Raw genomic sequence first — 16,029 nt, forward strand, 5'->3', positions numbered from 1 at the left:
GTGAAAAGCAACCTCGAGTTAAATGAGTGGTCAGAATAAGACATGTCTCAAAAAAAGGAATCTTTACCTAGAGTAGCATCAGCACAGTGACTATCCCCACGTTATCACATGGTTCCTGCAAAGCAGAAAGGGAAGTACACTAACCCATGCACCAACCAGTTCTCCCTAGCAGGGCCTTTTTGTTGTGGTCAAGAACTATACTGATCCTAAAGGTACCACAACTCACACATCGTGAGCTGAACTAAGTGCCCTCTGGCTATATGGGGCACATCAAGCCCTCAAAATATCTTTGGTTTCTCTCAGCTGCAGCTGAGTTGAAGACAAAAGTCAAATTGAAGCAGTTGGTTTTTATTCCATAGTTCTACAGAACAGTCCTTTCAACTGGGGTTGTCACAGCATACATGGAAAACATTTTTCAGTCATTCAGAACACGGCCTTTGTGGCTGGTTTCTAGTTTTTGCTGGTTGGTTGGTTGTTTTTTACCCTGTAGAGAGTAAAGAATCATATTAGGGAAAAATTAAAAGGGATGAATCTGTCTGATTGTATTTCTATAAAGCAACAGGAGTCAAAAACTTTTGCTTCAAAGCACTCATCCACAAACACTTCCTCAACCACTGGAGAAGGGCATCAAGGAGACCCAACTGCAGAGGAGTTGAGTACTTACCTAGTTAGACTCCCCTCTGTATCAGCCCATCTTGACCATATATTGACCATCATCTACTACTGCAGTAGTCAGCATGATGAATTTAAGTATTTCAACTTCCCAAATGAAGAAATGAAATTAATCTAAAAATAGTTTAATGTAGCAAGTTTGGCTATAGAACCAGTGCAACATAAAGAGGACACCCACTGTATAACCAACTTTACTGCTTAATCTTAACAGAGTAAGCTACAGATACAACGGATTTACCACAAGTTATTTGGTTAAATTAAATACTGCAGTTAGGATCATGCTGTTGGTAATTGTGGCTTTACAGTACCAGTGCTCAAGTTGGCCAAGTTAGTTTTACTGTAAGTAAAATGCAAGTTTACAGAGAAATAAAATAGTTTAGTATAGTGCGTTGTATTCTGCTTCATGCTCCGTCGCAATGATAACGTCTTTGACAGATCAACAGGATTTCAGCATTATGTTAATAATGCCAAAACATACAGGAATTTTAATGCCAAATTTACAACATAATACAGTGCTTAAACAGATTTCTCAGGTATGGTGGCCGAGTGAGAACATGACACAGGACTGAGAAGCATCCAAGCACGACTCAGTGCGTACCAAGTGACCACGCCGACAGGAATGCTTTCACCTTTTGATGGAATTATTGTTCTAGAAGTTTGTGTCCCCAACATAAATCATGTAAAAAGATTGTTGAACCTTTGCCTCAAACACAAAGCTAAAGCATTATGTGTTATTTACAAACTTGAACCAGCAAAATCACTCTAAGAACAGAAAAAAAAAAATTGTGATCGTTTGACAAAGATGACAGAGCTTGATTACTGTATTATGTAGGCTAGAACAGTAATGAAGTTGTAAACAAACTTTAACCAAATTAGGTTAATGCATCTACTCTTAACTCCAGAATATTGTCATTTCAGCAAACAGTGATTTTTTTTTTTTTAAAGCTTAGGACACTAACAGAGGTTTTATTTTTGGCTTTAAACAAAACTGATACAAATCTGGAAGCTGGCAAATCACTTTTGTTTCTTATTAAACTCCATTAGCTTCTTCACTGCAACTTCAGCAAAATTTTCAAACCCCCTGTTTTTATCTAATTCTGCTTCAACTTAAGTAGCTGGTAGCACAGTTGAAGCAAACACTATCAACACTTGAAAAGTTCCTTCTCAGAGTGGTTTGTTTTTCCACTGCTGGGGATGAAATTAGACTGCTGGCATTGTTCTACATAGAAAACAAAATACTAAAGCATCCATTTTTGATTTTAAAAGAAAAACTTCCTCAAAATTAAATACACTCTGCAAATATGCAAAGAAATATATAGGCAAATCAGATTGGAATCTGTCAATCACAGCAGCGTCCTTCTCATTATTTCTCCACCCCACCCTCCAAACTTAACAGCGTTGCCCAAGTGCCTGATGTGAAAATGAGAACATTAAGTTCATTTGCATGAAGCCTGGCTACAAAACGAAAAGAAAAATAAACTTTGTCCCTGCCGCATCTACTTTTTATATTTTTCCTGCATTTTGTCATGAACTCACACAAGTACAAAGGGGATTGTGTTCCGGTTGTGTGTGGGGTTTGGTTTTTTTAAAACAGGCATGTGTTATGCAAGACAAAACTGAACAAACTTTTGTTTCACTTCAGAAAGATTTTTTTGTTACTAACTCATTTTTCTTCATAACTGAAGGTGATAAAAATAAATGCAGGGTAATAAAAAAAACCTAACCCTGTAGTCAAACTGCTTTTCAAGTATGTCTCTCCCCTCATGAAGGAGTTGCATTAGCTATGCTATCAACCAAAACCCAGGTCACAATCAACAGGATTTAGACCCTGGGTCCAGATCTCCTGCAACTGGGCTCAGCCAGACCTCTAGCCAAGGTTACACCAGCCTGGAAGCGGGAGGCCAACGGGGACACAGTGCACTACATCATGCATGCCCTACATCACTCAGCCCCCCGACTCTCACTACACCCACTGCCACGTCCCCATTGTGTCCCTGCATCAGGAGAAATGGCACAGGAGCCACACACAGTGACCACGGACGGGTACCGCTGTTGGCTCATCAGCCAGGTGCAAATCTGCCTTCTGCTGAAGGAGAAGCACTCTGCAGACTTATTAGACCAGTAAAATTTTCCCCACAATGTTTCTACACGGCACAGCATAAAACACATCTTAGTATTTCATTCAGTCTGGAATTCACATCTCAATCTATTGCAATTATGGAAGCCAATGAAAAGTCAATGAGAGGTGTTCTGCAAGAGTTGGTCCCAGCATTAAACACTAAAACACATGGAAAATCAAAGGGGACACAATTCCGAGTCACAATTAGCGATGGTGACAGGTTAAAGGTTTTAGTTCTTCCTTAAATTCACCTCCCATTAACGCAAGAGAAAAGTGCAACTTTGCAGCATGTTTGCTCACGTCAAGTTTTTCCTCAAGAACACATTTTGCAGTAACAAAATATGGTCTATAAAGTTGCAAAGTGCACGAGCTGAAGGCACAGAGTACGAACACATAGGAAAACAGATTTCAAAATATCAAATAACAAAAGAGATAAAAGAAAAATCTGCAATTTAAAACTCCCTGACAGAAGATACATTTATATGGGACCAACTCTTAAAAGGTGACAATTTTTAAACTAACAAACAAATACTGCAAAATAATGAAACTTTATTCATATTAAGTAAAAGCTCCAGAAAATACCTTGAAGTTTAAAAACTAATACACTGACGTGTTAACTAGTTTTAAGAATGTCCTTAATATTAAGAAAAGAGTGCAAAAAAGGTTCTTCCATTCTAATGCTTTTGGAAGCTGCTGATTTTGGCTGCCCATTTCCACTTTGAAAGGATTGTTTTTCAAGGTGCATTCCTCACAAAAGTCACATAAGATGAACTTGTTGATAGGCTAGACCAAGGAATCATGTCTTTCAAAGTCATCCCAATTGTAGCAGCAACTGACATATTATATAAAGAAGAAAGCCCCAAACTCTTCTTTGACTCATAGTTCGTGTCAGAGCTCAAGTATCAGCAGTTGCCAAAGGAGGCTCCGGATACCACCTGTGCTCCTCCAGTGTCTGTTCTGGCTAGGGACAGAAGCTGATCCAGGATATTCACTATCTGTACCCCCTGGAGCTTGCACAAGCTGATGAGCCATCTGAAATGATATAAAAAGTTCAAGAAACTCTCTCATATTAAGCCTTCACCTTAAGTCCTTTGCCCCCTTCTCCCAACAGCCCAAAAAAACCAGTATTGCCTGCAAAACATTAACAGTGTAAAGCAAAGCTGATATATCATGTAAACATCCACTCATTCATTGCAGGTTGGACTGAAGGTTCATCATAAAGCTTTAAGAGCTGAAAGCACAGGAGGAAACTTGCTGGGAAGAATGCAGTAAAACAAAGTTAACAACAGTACCAGGACAGATATTGTTCCCCAACCCTTAAGGCCATTTAATGACACTCAGCACCCCGTACTTCAATCCTAACCTAGAATGTATGGGAACAGATTCTCTCCTAGCCAACTATTCAGTCAGCACAGAAGATGAGACCTTTGCCTGGCTGCACCCAAAATTAGGGCTGCCTGGAGTAAAGCAACCACACAATGGCAACACCATTCCTCCCTGTGTCTCCTCCCTGCACTCCCTGATCTATACTGGGGGAAATTCAGGGAGTAGCAAAGTGAAGAACCTCACAGTTAAACACAATGCAAGAGACTTCATCTACCAATGGAAGAGAACTTCCCTGCTGTGTGTCTCACAGCATTTGTAGCCAAAAACTGCCTTTAGCATCTCAGCACAGGTGGATCCCAGGTTGTGTGAGGCATGGAACTGTGGGTTCCAAGTTGAAAAGCAAACTCTCTGTTTTGCCAACAGACAGAAACACACATCACCAGCAAGTGGTTTATATGAGAGGTGGACTGGGTCATTTCCTTGCCTGTTATGAGTACCCTGACCAGGAAGAGACTTGGGACAACTATATTCTTTTTCCTAAAGACCTCAACTTCCACTCAAATGAAGTGGAACTACCCTAGCCTCTGTAGATAGAATAGTTCATATTATTACTCTGACTGGTAAAGGTTACACTGGTGGAGGGACAGCTAGATGTGGAGACACTGCCTCTGACACCTCCTCACCCCTAGGAACCCAGAAGTCCACCACTACCTGGATGCCCAACCCCTCAGGGGCTGCAGCACTGGAGGCCAGGGTCAGATGCATACTTACTGTAAGTTAACTCTTCTCCAGCTCTCTTGCGTGACTGGTCACCTCTAGGAAAGAAGGGGAAGATAGGTATTTTCATGTTAACTTTTTGTTTCTTTCATGAACTAATTGAAGATGCTCCTGCTCACTGCAGGAGGGTTGGACAAGGTGAGCTTCAAGGTCACTTCTAACCCAAACCATTCTACGATTTCAAAAAAGGGAAAATAATAGTGAAATACCTCAGTATAATCATCAGCTTCTCAGATCTGAGAAACAAAATTCAAACCAAGTAGCAATAACATGACAGCAGGATTCTTAATTTACTAAACCAAAAGTACCAGCTCTACAGATTCAATACCTCATCCTTTTGTTAAAGATAGTAGGTTTGACAAGATAATTTTTTTCAAAATGAAGATGTGGAAAATTGTTCATGTGCAGTGTGGTCTTGAAGTCATGCATAAAATTGTTTCCCTTAATTCAAACTCCACAATCAAATTTTACAGAACTATGTGAAAAAAAACTCTGCATCTATCAGTATAAAAAGGCAAGAAGCTCCTGAAAGCCCAGCAACCAGACGCCAAGTAAGTCTGAGCTGACAGCATTCCCTCTTCATCAGAAGATCTAAATAACTAACTAAAGTTGTATAAACACTGGATGACATAAGTGCTCCTAAAAACCCAGTCAAATTCCCATTTATTTGGAAAACGTTTATTTTCGTTTTATCCTTGTGCACACAAACTCTTGAAGCAGGAAAATCTTGCTGCTTCACAAGTTTCTTGTGATGACAGATATGCTATTGATATTGTTACATAAGGAAGATTGCAGTGTGTCTCAATCACAGGGGTTATAATTCCACATTTATCTGCTGGAAGTTGGTAGAAATCAATGTTTTTTCTGATAATAAGTGTTCTTCCCTGGAACCACTCTTAAGGTGACAGACCTGCTGTGTATGCCATGATTAAGGTCTTTCACAAGAAAAATACTGCCAAGCAACTGCCTCGTGCTCTCATTTTTCTGCAGCAATAGTATTTAACAGTGTTGATGACTATTTCAACTAGAACCTGACATGTCATTAATTCTCCTGAAGCCACCTCACTGTGCTGTGCTCCTCACAGTTACTGTTGTAGGAAATGCAGCAGCAAAGACATCATTTTTTGGTGCAATTAGAGAACATGACATTTTATATTAAACCAGAAGAGAACAGACCTGGGACACTACTTCATAGAAGAGAAAAACAACCCTTTTATACATATAAATCTATACATCTATGTAGGAGTAGGACTTCTGAACAATTCTGAAAAGTTACAAATAAATATAACCTATATTTATAACACAGAAAGAAGCATATGACATCCTGAAGTATATTTTGAGGCAAAATGCATTTCAAATACCACTGCAAAATGCCACACAGCAAATATATTTCCTGTACTTCAGTTTTCTTTTACCTGTCTCCTTTTAATGAGACAGACTCTAAGACTTTATTTAACCTCCATGTTTACCAGACTGTACTGACTCCCTGGCAGTACAATCATATAAAACTGACTGTGCAAAAGACTAATTGGAGGCTAAATACCATCTAACCTTTATTCAACTGCAAAATTTTATTTTGCATTTCTGATTAATAAATTGGAAGCAAGCTACGTAGAAACTGCAGTTGCACAAAAACACTGGTTAGGGTAGGCCAATTTTCTAAACCTGCAAGGCACACCAAAACTCTTCATGTGTCCAGCACACAGAAGCCCTGCAGAAAGTCAGAAGGCAGAGGAACTCTTAATCTAATTTAGATTCTGCAAACAATGTGTGATACAGGAACCTTTTCTTAGTTCTTCCCTGTACAGCCATCCACAAGCCCTAATCTCTTCTTTGTCCTCATCTACCACAAAGGACAGAAACAGTTTCCTATGGATTTGCATTAGTTCCAGTGCTAGAGAATCACTTTTCTGCATAAAACAGTTGTTAAAATGTATTCTGGAGATCCCACCAAGTCTCTAACAAGAGAGCCCCACAGAAGCATCTAGCCTTTGCAATGGTCAGCACCCATCCTATGACCCTTCCTAGCCTTTTATACACTATCCTCCTCACAGTACCAGCCAAAGAACCTCACAACCAAGCTGACAAGCCTGTCTTATTTCACATATCTAGGGAAAAATGGGTTTGAAACTGATACTTTTTGAAGATATGGACTGCTACTACTTGAAACTCCGTTTTTTATTTTTTATGAGGTGTGAAATGCAGTTCTAAGCAGAACTATAATAAGCCACCCACAGAAAGAGTAAGATTGAAAGACAAAACTAAAACGTTCAAAGTTTTTGTTTTGTCCTGTGCATTACATTCTTTTGTTAGCATTATATGCCTACTCTGTTTCAAAGTCTCAAAATTCTGTTTCTTGGGCCAAATGCACTGCTTCTCTCAGCCCAAGCTCCTATGGCTTTGTTTTTAGTGTCTTAACTCATGGATATCTATTAAAAAAAAAAAAAATCATTTTCCTCCACAAAAAGCCTTCCAAGGAGCAAGTCTACAATACCATTTGCATTTGGGTCAGCAGTAGAGTTTTGAAGCTCAATAATACACCAAGCTTTGAACAGGTATTAACTTCAAGGAACACTACATGGAAGTATAATATCCAGGAGTATACCTAACACTCAACAGATCCACATCTAGTGGATGTTCAGAGTATAGGACCAGATTCTCAGTGCTGCACAGCTAGCAGGGAAGATGGAGATGTACAGCCTCTTCACACAGAAACAAACCTCCTGGGAACAGAGCATGACGCCCCAGCCTGATGGGGGATTGTCAGGCTGCTGCAGGAGGGGCACAGTGCTGTGGTGAAAGTGCTGTGCTTCTGTCTAGGCAGTGAAACAGAAGAGCACAGAGCAACAGGCACCACTCAGAGTAAACAATATAGTTTATGAACATTTCCACTCTCTCTTTTACTGTCTTCTCCCTCCCCCAATTCAATACTCAGAAGAGAAACACCTATTTAAAATAAATATGTTGATTGTATAACTAGCTCTGAAAATGGAATAAAGACAAGTCAACAACTGATATTTGCAGGAGCATAATAAAAAAAAGTCAGCTTACAGAAAATAAAGGCCAAAGTAAAAGCTGAGCAAGGTCATGATCATGCACCAGAAGCACAATCTAAACACAGCGAGGTATGAAATGTAAGGAACCCATTTCATGAAAATATTTCAAGACTTGCCACCATCTGCTTTTTGGTATCACCTGCAGGATTGATAGAGCTCAAAACATATGGGAAACAAGGCCATATTTCTGAGTTGTAAAGGTTCTTTATTAACTCTTTAATTATTTCTTCAATATTTTTAGGTGTATCCGTTTTTACCTTTCAGCACTGCCCAGTACAATTACTACTGAAGACTAATAATTATTACCTAGTAAATCCATTCTGCATAAGCTCTCTTTGAAGCTTCTGGTCTTGAGCAGCATATTCCTGAAGCTCAGATTCCACAGCAGGGGGCAGAATATTTGGGATGAATTTAGAAAATAAAGCTGGTGCCATCTGTACCCATTCTGTAATAAGGGAGAAAGAAACAACAAAACAAGTGGAAGATATCTTTTGTAAAAATTTGATGAATGCAACTTTGCTTTATTTTAAATACATTTTAGGAACATTAATTTAAAGAAACAAAACAAAATAAAAACGACAACAAAAAAAACCTAAACCATCCCCCAAGACCCACAGAAACCAAGCCTTAAAGCAGGACAAATTATCAGTCTGTTAAAATCAGATGTTTACATGTAGATAAAGGAATTTTTTTTTTTCTTGGTCATCCACCTCAAACTCAAATTCAGTTCTTCCTGCATCTCACAGGGCTTGCTGAATCTCAGGATACTCTCAAGGACAGGCACTAATGAACAGCAAACTCACCTTTATAACCTTTATTTATTTGTAATACGTTACCCCAGGAAGCGTGTCCATAAAATTTACACCTCTCTTCCCTGAGCCTTAATTCTTGAAAGCACAGTAATGTCATCACATAACCTGCTTCTCCACCCTCCATTTCAAACTAATTAATACAATTCTCTCATCAATCTTCCAAAGCTATATAACGAACATTGAAAAATGTTCATCTAATTTTAACCTGTATTAGTCCAGCTTCAGGATAGAAAGCTAATTTCACTACACTGAACATTCATGCTACAGTTTACCACCTTAAAGCTGCTTCAAGGCTGGTAAGAAACACAAAAGACCGAGCAGATGGCAGTTGAGTTTATAACAACTGTGTAACAAGTTCTAAGAAAAAGAAATACTCCAAGCATTTCTGAAGCCAGACTTTCCAGAGGTTATAGGAGTTGCCTTAACCTTGATCCTGGTAAAAAGGGAAGCTTCTAAATATATTCACTAAGACGTATCAGAAGTTTTATCCAACTCTGACATGTGGTTACCTGGTCCCTGCCAAGCTTCAGAGTTCTTTAATCAGCAAATTCACTGAATAATCAGTACCAGTGTATGGGAGATTCAAGCAAAAATCAATGCACGAACCTCCCTCATCATAGAATTGTTTAGGTTGGAAAAGATCTTTAAGAGCATAGAGTCCAACCATTAACCCAACACTGTCAGGTCACCACTAAATCACACCCCTCGGCACCACATCTACACAGCTTTTAAATACCTCCAGGGATGGGGACTCCATCAGTGCCCTGGGCAGCCCATTCCAGTGCCTCACAACCCTTCTGGAGAAGAAATTTTTCCTAATATCCTATCTAAACATCCCCTGGAGCAACTTCAGCCATTCCCTCTTGTCCTAGCACTTGTTACTTTAGAAAGGAGACTGACCCCTGCCTTGCTACAACCTCCTTTCAGGGAGTTGTCAAAAGCAATCTCCCCTGAGCCTCTTTTTCTTCAGGCTAAACAACCCCAGTTCCCTCAGCTGCTCCTCCTAAGACTTGTGCTATAAGCCATTCACCAGCTTCACTGCCCTTCTCTGGACATGCTCCACTACACCTCAATGTCCTTCTTGGGGTAAGGGGCCCAAAACTGAACTCAGTATTTGAGATGCAGCCTCACCAGTGCTGAGTACAGGAGGACAATCCCTGCCCTAGTCCTGCTGGACACACTAGTGCTGACACAAGCCAGGATGCCATTGGCCTTCTTGGCCACCTGGGCACTCTGCTCTCTCATATTCTGCTAGCTGTCAACCAATACCCCCAGGTCCTTTTCCACAGGGCAGCTTTCCAGCCACTCTTCTCCAAGCCTGTAGCATTGCATTGGGTTGTTGTGACACAGGTGCAGGACATTGCAGTTGGCCTTGTTGAACCTCATCCCTTTGGACTCATCTCATTGATACAGCCTGTCCAGGTCCCTCTGTAGAACCTCTCTACCCTCAAGCAGATCAACAGTCCTGCCCAACTTGGTGTCATCTGCAAGCTTACTGAGGGTGCCCTTGATCCTCTTGTCTAGATCATTGTTAAAGATATGAAACAGACCTGGCACTGGGGAGCACCACTGTGATTGGCCCCCCAAATGGATTTACCTCCATTCATCACCACTCACCCATTCACTCTGGGCCTGGCCAGCCAGCCAGTTTTTTGCCCAGTGAAGAGTATACCCATCCAAACCATAAGCAGCCCATTTCTCCAGAAAAATGCTCTGGGAAATGATATCAAAGAATTTAGTAAAGTCCAGGTAGACAACATTCACAATCTTTCCCTCATCCACTAAGAGCATCACCTTGTAGAAGGAGATCAGGTTTGTCAAGCAGGACCTGCCTTTCATAAATCCATGCTGACTGGGCCTGATCACCTGGTTGTCCTGTTTGTGCCACGTTGCAGCACTCAAGATCTGCTCCATAACCTTCGGTGGTACCGAGGGTCAGACTGACAGGCCTGTAGGTCCCCAGAGTCCTCAGATGACACCAGCACTTGCTTAACAAAAACCAACAACCTCCCTCCCCAAAAACAAACCCCCTGCAACTCTACAGCCATGAAGTGACACTTTTCATTTTATGAAATAAAGAAGTACTACATAGAACGTGGTACTGCCACTGAAAAATTAATAATTACTGCCACTGAATACTTTAGCCAAGCTAATTAACTTGGAACTCACAACATGAAACACTGTGGTAGGGTATTTCATGCTACTGCCAGATCACTACAGGTGAGATGAAAAGATTATTTCAGGTTAAATCCAAGTGGACTAACTAACAGCCCAAGAACCCACTCAGACTTCAGCCTTTTCTACTGTGGCCACTATGTGCTGGAACTAGAATTAGAATATGGGCTTTCTGGCAGGAATTCTAACAGCCATCAAGTACTTCCAACTTGAAGAGAAAGTAGAAGAGAAAGAGAAGAGAAAGCCCATGGCCACCAGCCCCATCAGCTTTGCTTCTCATTTTGCTGCCTGCAGTGCCCAAACAGATGCTTACCAGTGCTGCTCTAATCCCCCAGCACCTCCCACTGGCCACATCTGCTGCTTGACTTCCCCAGGTATCTGCTCCCCAGTCCCCAAGATACACGCAATGGAGCATGTCCCACAGAGTGAGTCAGAAGCACCACCTCAGAGGAACTCATGCCCTGATGGTTTCAGAATTCATCTTCAAGAACCACCATCACCAAAGAACAGCCTTTTACACCAAGAAGTCTATCCTGTGGTCTTCTGGTTGGAATGAAATTAAAGTTCCTCATTTTCTCAGAGGCTGAGAAAGTTGAGGAGCAGGTATCAGAGCAAATGTGTATCTGTTTAAGCAAAAGCTTAAAGTCAGCCACCTGTGTCTTCATACCTACCTGTGGAAAGAGGCTATCACCAACTATAAGAACATTTTTTATACTTAAAAGATACTTTATACATAAAACAACTATACAATATCTGATTAAGCCCATGATACCAGTCCAAACCAGTATCTGTTGTGTTATGAAGTAGACAGCAAGACAGCATTCGAAATGCACAAGTGGGAAATCACAAATCCATCGCCCACAATATTAAGTGCTGTACAACAAAACTGTACTGAGCTGCTTTCAGAAGAAATGTATTTTTATACTTCTGTAAATACCCTTCCTTTCTTTGGTACAGAACAGTTTATAAATGTGTATATAAACATTGTGTATTATAAACAGTTTATAAATTAGTATTGTCTAGAAGTGAAGGTACAATGTTAATTTTGTTGTTGCAACAATCATCCTCACTTGCTGAAAGTGCTTTATCCATGCATGTTGTAAGTGGAGGTTCCAGAACATTCTGGGCTTATCTACATGTAAACATTACACTACCAAAAAAAAAAGGATTTTTTTTATAAGCTTTCCCATCCTCATTTCTATTTCTATAAATGGGGATTGCAAAGCAAAAATAGACTGAACCTCAGACACAATCCTCTCAGTGACACCAAAGTAAGAAGAAAGTATCAGAACTGCAAAGGGAAGGGAAATAGGTACCCTTTATTCATAATTTGAACACTCTGTTACTAAAGTCTTTTCAAACACAGGCTAGAGCCCTAACTCAGTTCTCCAAAATTTACAGAACCAGAGCTTTGGTGCAAAACTGATTAACATCTGCAATGCCATTTTCCTCTCAGTGTAACTGTTGCAGACGATGTCATGATGTACTCACAAGTTAAATCAAGGTCTTACATGAAATAATACCAACAAAATAATGGCTTCATAAAAGAAACAGTCATTCATTTCATGTCAAAGATCTGTCTGAAGTGTGACTCACAATGTAACTTCACTATCTCAATACTTTTAAACTTCTGCCATGACTGACTCATCCAATTGCCTTCTTTATTTGTACCAAGCAAAAGAAATAGGTCTTCCCTCTGTCTCCAGAGTAGAGGGTTGAGTAGTCAGGGGGTTTTTTTACTGAATTTGGTATTCAAATGGTATCTAGTGCAGGTCACAGATGTGCAATATAAAGAACCAGGGCCTTTGCATAGAACTAAACATTAAGATGGACAGAACACAACACACAGTAGTTTGTTCCATGTGCCTGGGACAGATGGTGACCACGTGTGTATTTTGGAAAACATCCCACAACCACAGCACGAGAAGCTCCTAGAAACTTTTTTTACCTGGTCGTAGTGTATACAAGCCTTTCACAATATTTGCCATGGTTGAAGGAGTTATTTGAAACGGCGTTGACTGAGCTTCCAAAAGTAAAGCTGAAATAAAATTAAGACAATTAGCCATTTATCTAATAAAAAACCCACAGGCTCTTACACATACATTTTTGTGTCAAAGAAATACAGTACTTGTGAGTTTTTTGCTATCTGATCTCCTCACAGTGAAAACATCCAGGTATCCAAGTGACACCTTAATTCTCAAGAGTAATAAAACATCACCTGTAAACAGAAGCATTCCAATTATGTATGGTGATAATGTGAAATAACTATTTTTCATTTGCTTTCAGGCAGGCAGGAGGAGTTCTGAGGAAAAACCAAGCAAGCGTGGGCTCTAAGTATTCAGATGCAGAACTGAAGCAAACAATGTATTTTTAGAAGCACTCTCATCCTGAGGGTGCTAAACACCTGGAGATTCACAAATCCTCACTTTATAGTATTTAGCAGCCTGTCCATAAAACCAACACTGGACTGCATGTCTACAAGTGAAGTACAAGTAGGATAAAAAAAGTAAAAATCAAATAAGAAAATTCGTTTGTTCTTTTAAACACAAGTGAACATTTCTATTTTGTTTTTTTGGTCTCTTCTGTAGTAAACACTGCAATAACTGCATCTTCCTCTTGTGGAAAAACCTGACAATAGCACATTTACTGCTTATAATACAACAGCCAGGCCTTCAGCTTGCCTTGTTTTTATTTGAGGTTTGTACATCCATCTGAATCAATATGATTTAAACCAACTGCTGCCTTTCAGGTGTTTTTGCCTCTGCAGAGGAGTTAAGCCATATACACAGCTTTCTGTGCCCACTATACAGAGCAGAAATCACTCTTGCAGTTCTACCTAAAGGGTGCATGTTTTTAAACTTCAAAGCTTCTCCAGTTCCGTCTTCAGCATCTGGCACTATAGTACTTACCATAAAAAGCAAAAATCTTCATTAGCATGTTCTTCCCTTTGTGAAACTAATTAAGGGGCTTATGTAACAGGCAGATTAAAAAAGGAAGTATTTTTTCTAATTTCTAAGTAAAATGGTCATAGTCAACTGTTCTGGATGAATTTATTTTACAAAGAACAATCTTAAATGTGCTCGCTTCTTTCAGCTGAAGCTCTGAGGGGGTGAGAGCTTCTGATTTGTTTTGCAGTAATATATTTACAGCCTCTTTCCTGAAGATTTTTCAAATAGTCTCCTGGCAGTCAGGAAAGGTGCAAATCAAAATTAAAAAGGAGATACTGCTTTATAAGGAAGCTATGCAGACAGTAATGCACAAGCCATAAAACATATATGTGCGTATACACACATATATAATTACTGTAACTACTTCAGCATGAGCTACACCAATAATTTGTAGTTTCCAGAGAATTCTAAATATGTTCTTCATATGTAGACACCACATTATGTTCCAAAGCTATTTAGAGCAAATTATTTAAAATAGAGTAAGCCTAAAAATTAATACTGACTTAAAGACCACGAAGTCCAGAGTTAAAAATCACTTGAATATTTTAATAGATGTTAAGAAATAATTTGATTAACAGAGCTTTTTGATTTTACTCCTGATAAACTGGAAACTGTGCTCCCCAGGAGAATCTAAATTATAGCTAGCACAAGCAGTTTAAAAATATATCAGAATCTACTTTATATAAAACTCTGTATGTATAGGGCATACTATGGAAAAGAAGCTATTCAGAGTTGCTTTGGGGACAGACCCAAGCATTATAGAAGCTGCCCACAACTACACAACTAACTAGAGAGCATCTGACTAGTTGGATATCTCCAAGTAAATGGAAAATTTCAGCTCATACCTATTCCACCTATGGATGGAAATGGAATATGGTACCTTTACGCTGAGCACACAGTTGTATGTACTGTCATCCTTCAATTTTTTAAAGGCAACACAGAACAAGTAGACAGCAGAGACCAGCAAAGACCAATCAGAGATCTGGTGATGAGCACACCAGACTTGCAGCCCACCTCACTCCTCCTAGCTGGTGGTACTGGAGACATGCTAAGGGTGCAAGATGCTGCACTCCTCTCCTTCCACTCTGCTAACAAAACCCTCACAGCACTCCCACAAGTGGTCCCATAACATGCTCAAGGTGATCTTATTTGTACACATAGTAGTTTAAGAGGACAGCCCAAATCTTGAGTGTAGGTCACCATTACAAACGTGCAGTTATTAGTCAGTTTAAGGTAACATTCACCCACAAAGCTCATTTCACTTGTAATCCCTTGAGGTAACATGAACAGATGTATTTGCTATATAATGCAAGTAAAATAAGCAGCCACTTGTTTCTTTTCTAGATTACTGACTACATCACCTGGCATTAGAAAGGGATTACATTAATAAAATCAGTGGAAGAATTAATCTGAAGATCAATCCTACAGAAATAGCTTCTTCATCACTCTACTGAAGCTTCAGAAGTTAATATTTATCATCTTTGTTTCTGCAGCTGCTTATATTACATGCTGCAGTGGAAATTTAAATCACTCCTGATTTACAGTCAGTAAATAGAAGCACAAAGATATTATATTCAACAGCAATATAACTAAGAAGTTACATGCATTTCCTGTTTCTCAATAATGAAAACTAAAAGAATATACTATTCACTGAATCGTCAGCAATCCAGCCTGTATCTTTTCCAGAAGGTAGATATAAATACCTGAAGAATGGACAGTACTGCTGTAAGATTCCTACTTTCAGAATGATTTCTGTAAGAAGAAACAAGACTCCCCTCTTTGGATAGATCCAAAAAATCTAAATGCAGGTTTACAGACAAAGATGTAAAACTTCTTCAAGCACAAATAAATCTCCAGTTTTGCAGTAAAACCTACCTAAACATTCAAACCTTTATTACTAAAGAGAGTGTGACTTGAACAGAAGGAATGGAAACAGCTGTGCCAGACATGCTGACGTTACCTCTTTTATTTTACAGTCGTACAAAAGACTTAATATATTAAGGCTTTGGCTCTTGCTTTGTTAGAGTAACTGAGCCTCTACAACAGAGACTCCTACCTACTCCCAGAAGCTCCACCTATGGCATTTACAAAGAGAACAGGGCGAGGCTGCACAAAACTAACCCTCAAATGACTACCTGACCACC

The 16,029-nt window shown here is 39.6% G+C and overlaps 1 protein-coding gene across 1 annotated transcript in view; it reads right to left on the reverse strand.

Moving 5' to 3' along the window:
- Positions 1-3,323: 3,323 nt before the first annotated feature.
- The window catches only part of CACUL1 (CDK2-associated, cullin domain 1), a gene marked incomplete at its 5' end in the record, with an annotated part of 42,643 nt that continues 29,937 nt past the window's right edge, over positions 3,324-16,029 (reverse strand). Inside the window, 4 exons of the mRNA XM_008938615.1 lie at positions 3,324-3,823; positions 4,889-4,932; positions 8,257-8,395; positions 12,886-12,975. Coding sequence (XP_008936863.1) covers positions 3,783-3,823; positions 4,889-4,932; positions 8,257-8,395; positions 12,886-12,975 — 314 coding nt within the window. The remainder of the gene's footprint in view (positions 3,824-4,888; positions 4,933-8,256; positions 8,396-12,885; positions 12,976-16,029) is intronic.

The sequence above is a fragment of the Merops nubicus genome, unplaced genomic scaffold (genome assembly GCF_000691845.1).
Source record: "Merops nubicus isolate BGI_N331 unplaced genomic scaffold, ASM69184v1 scaffold204, whole genome shotgun sequence".
NCBI lineage: Eukaryota > Metazoa > Chordata > Aves > Coraciiformes > Meropidae > Merops > Merops nubicus.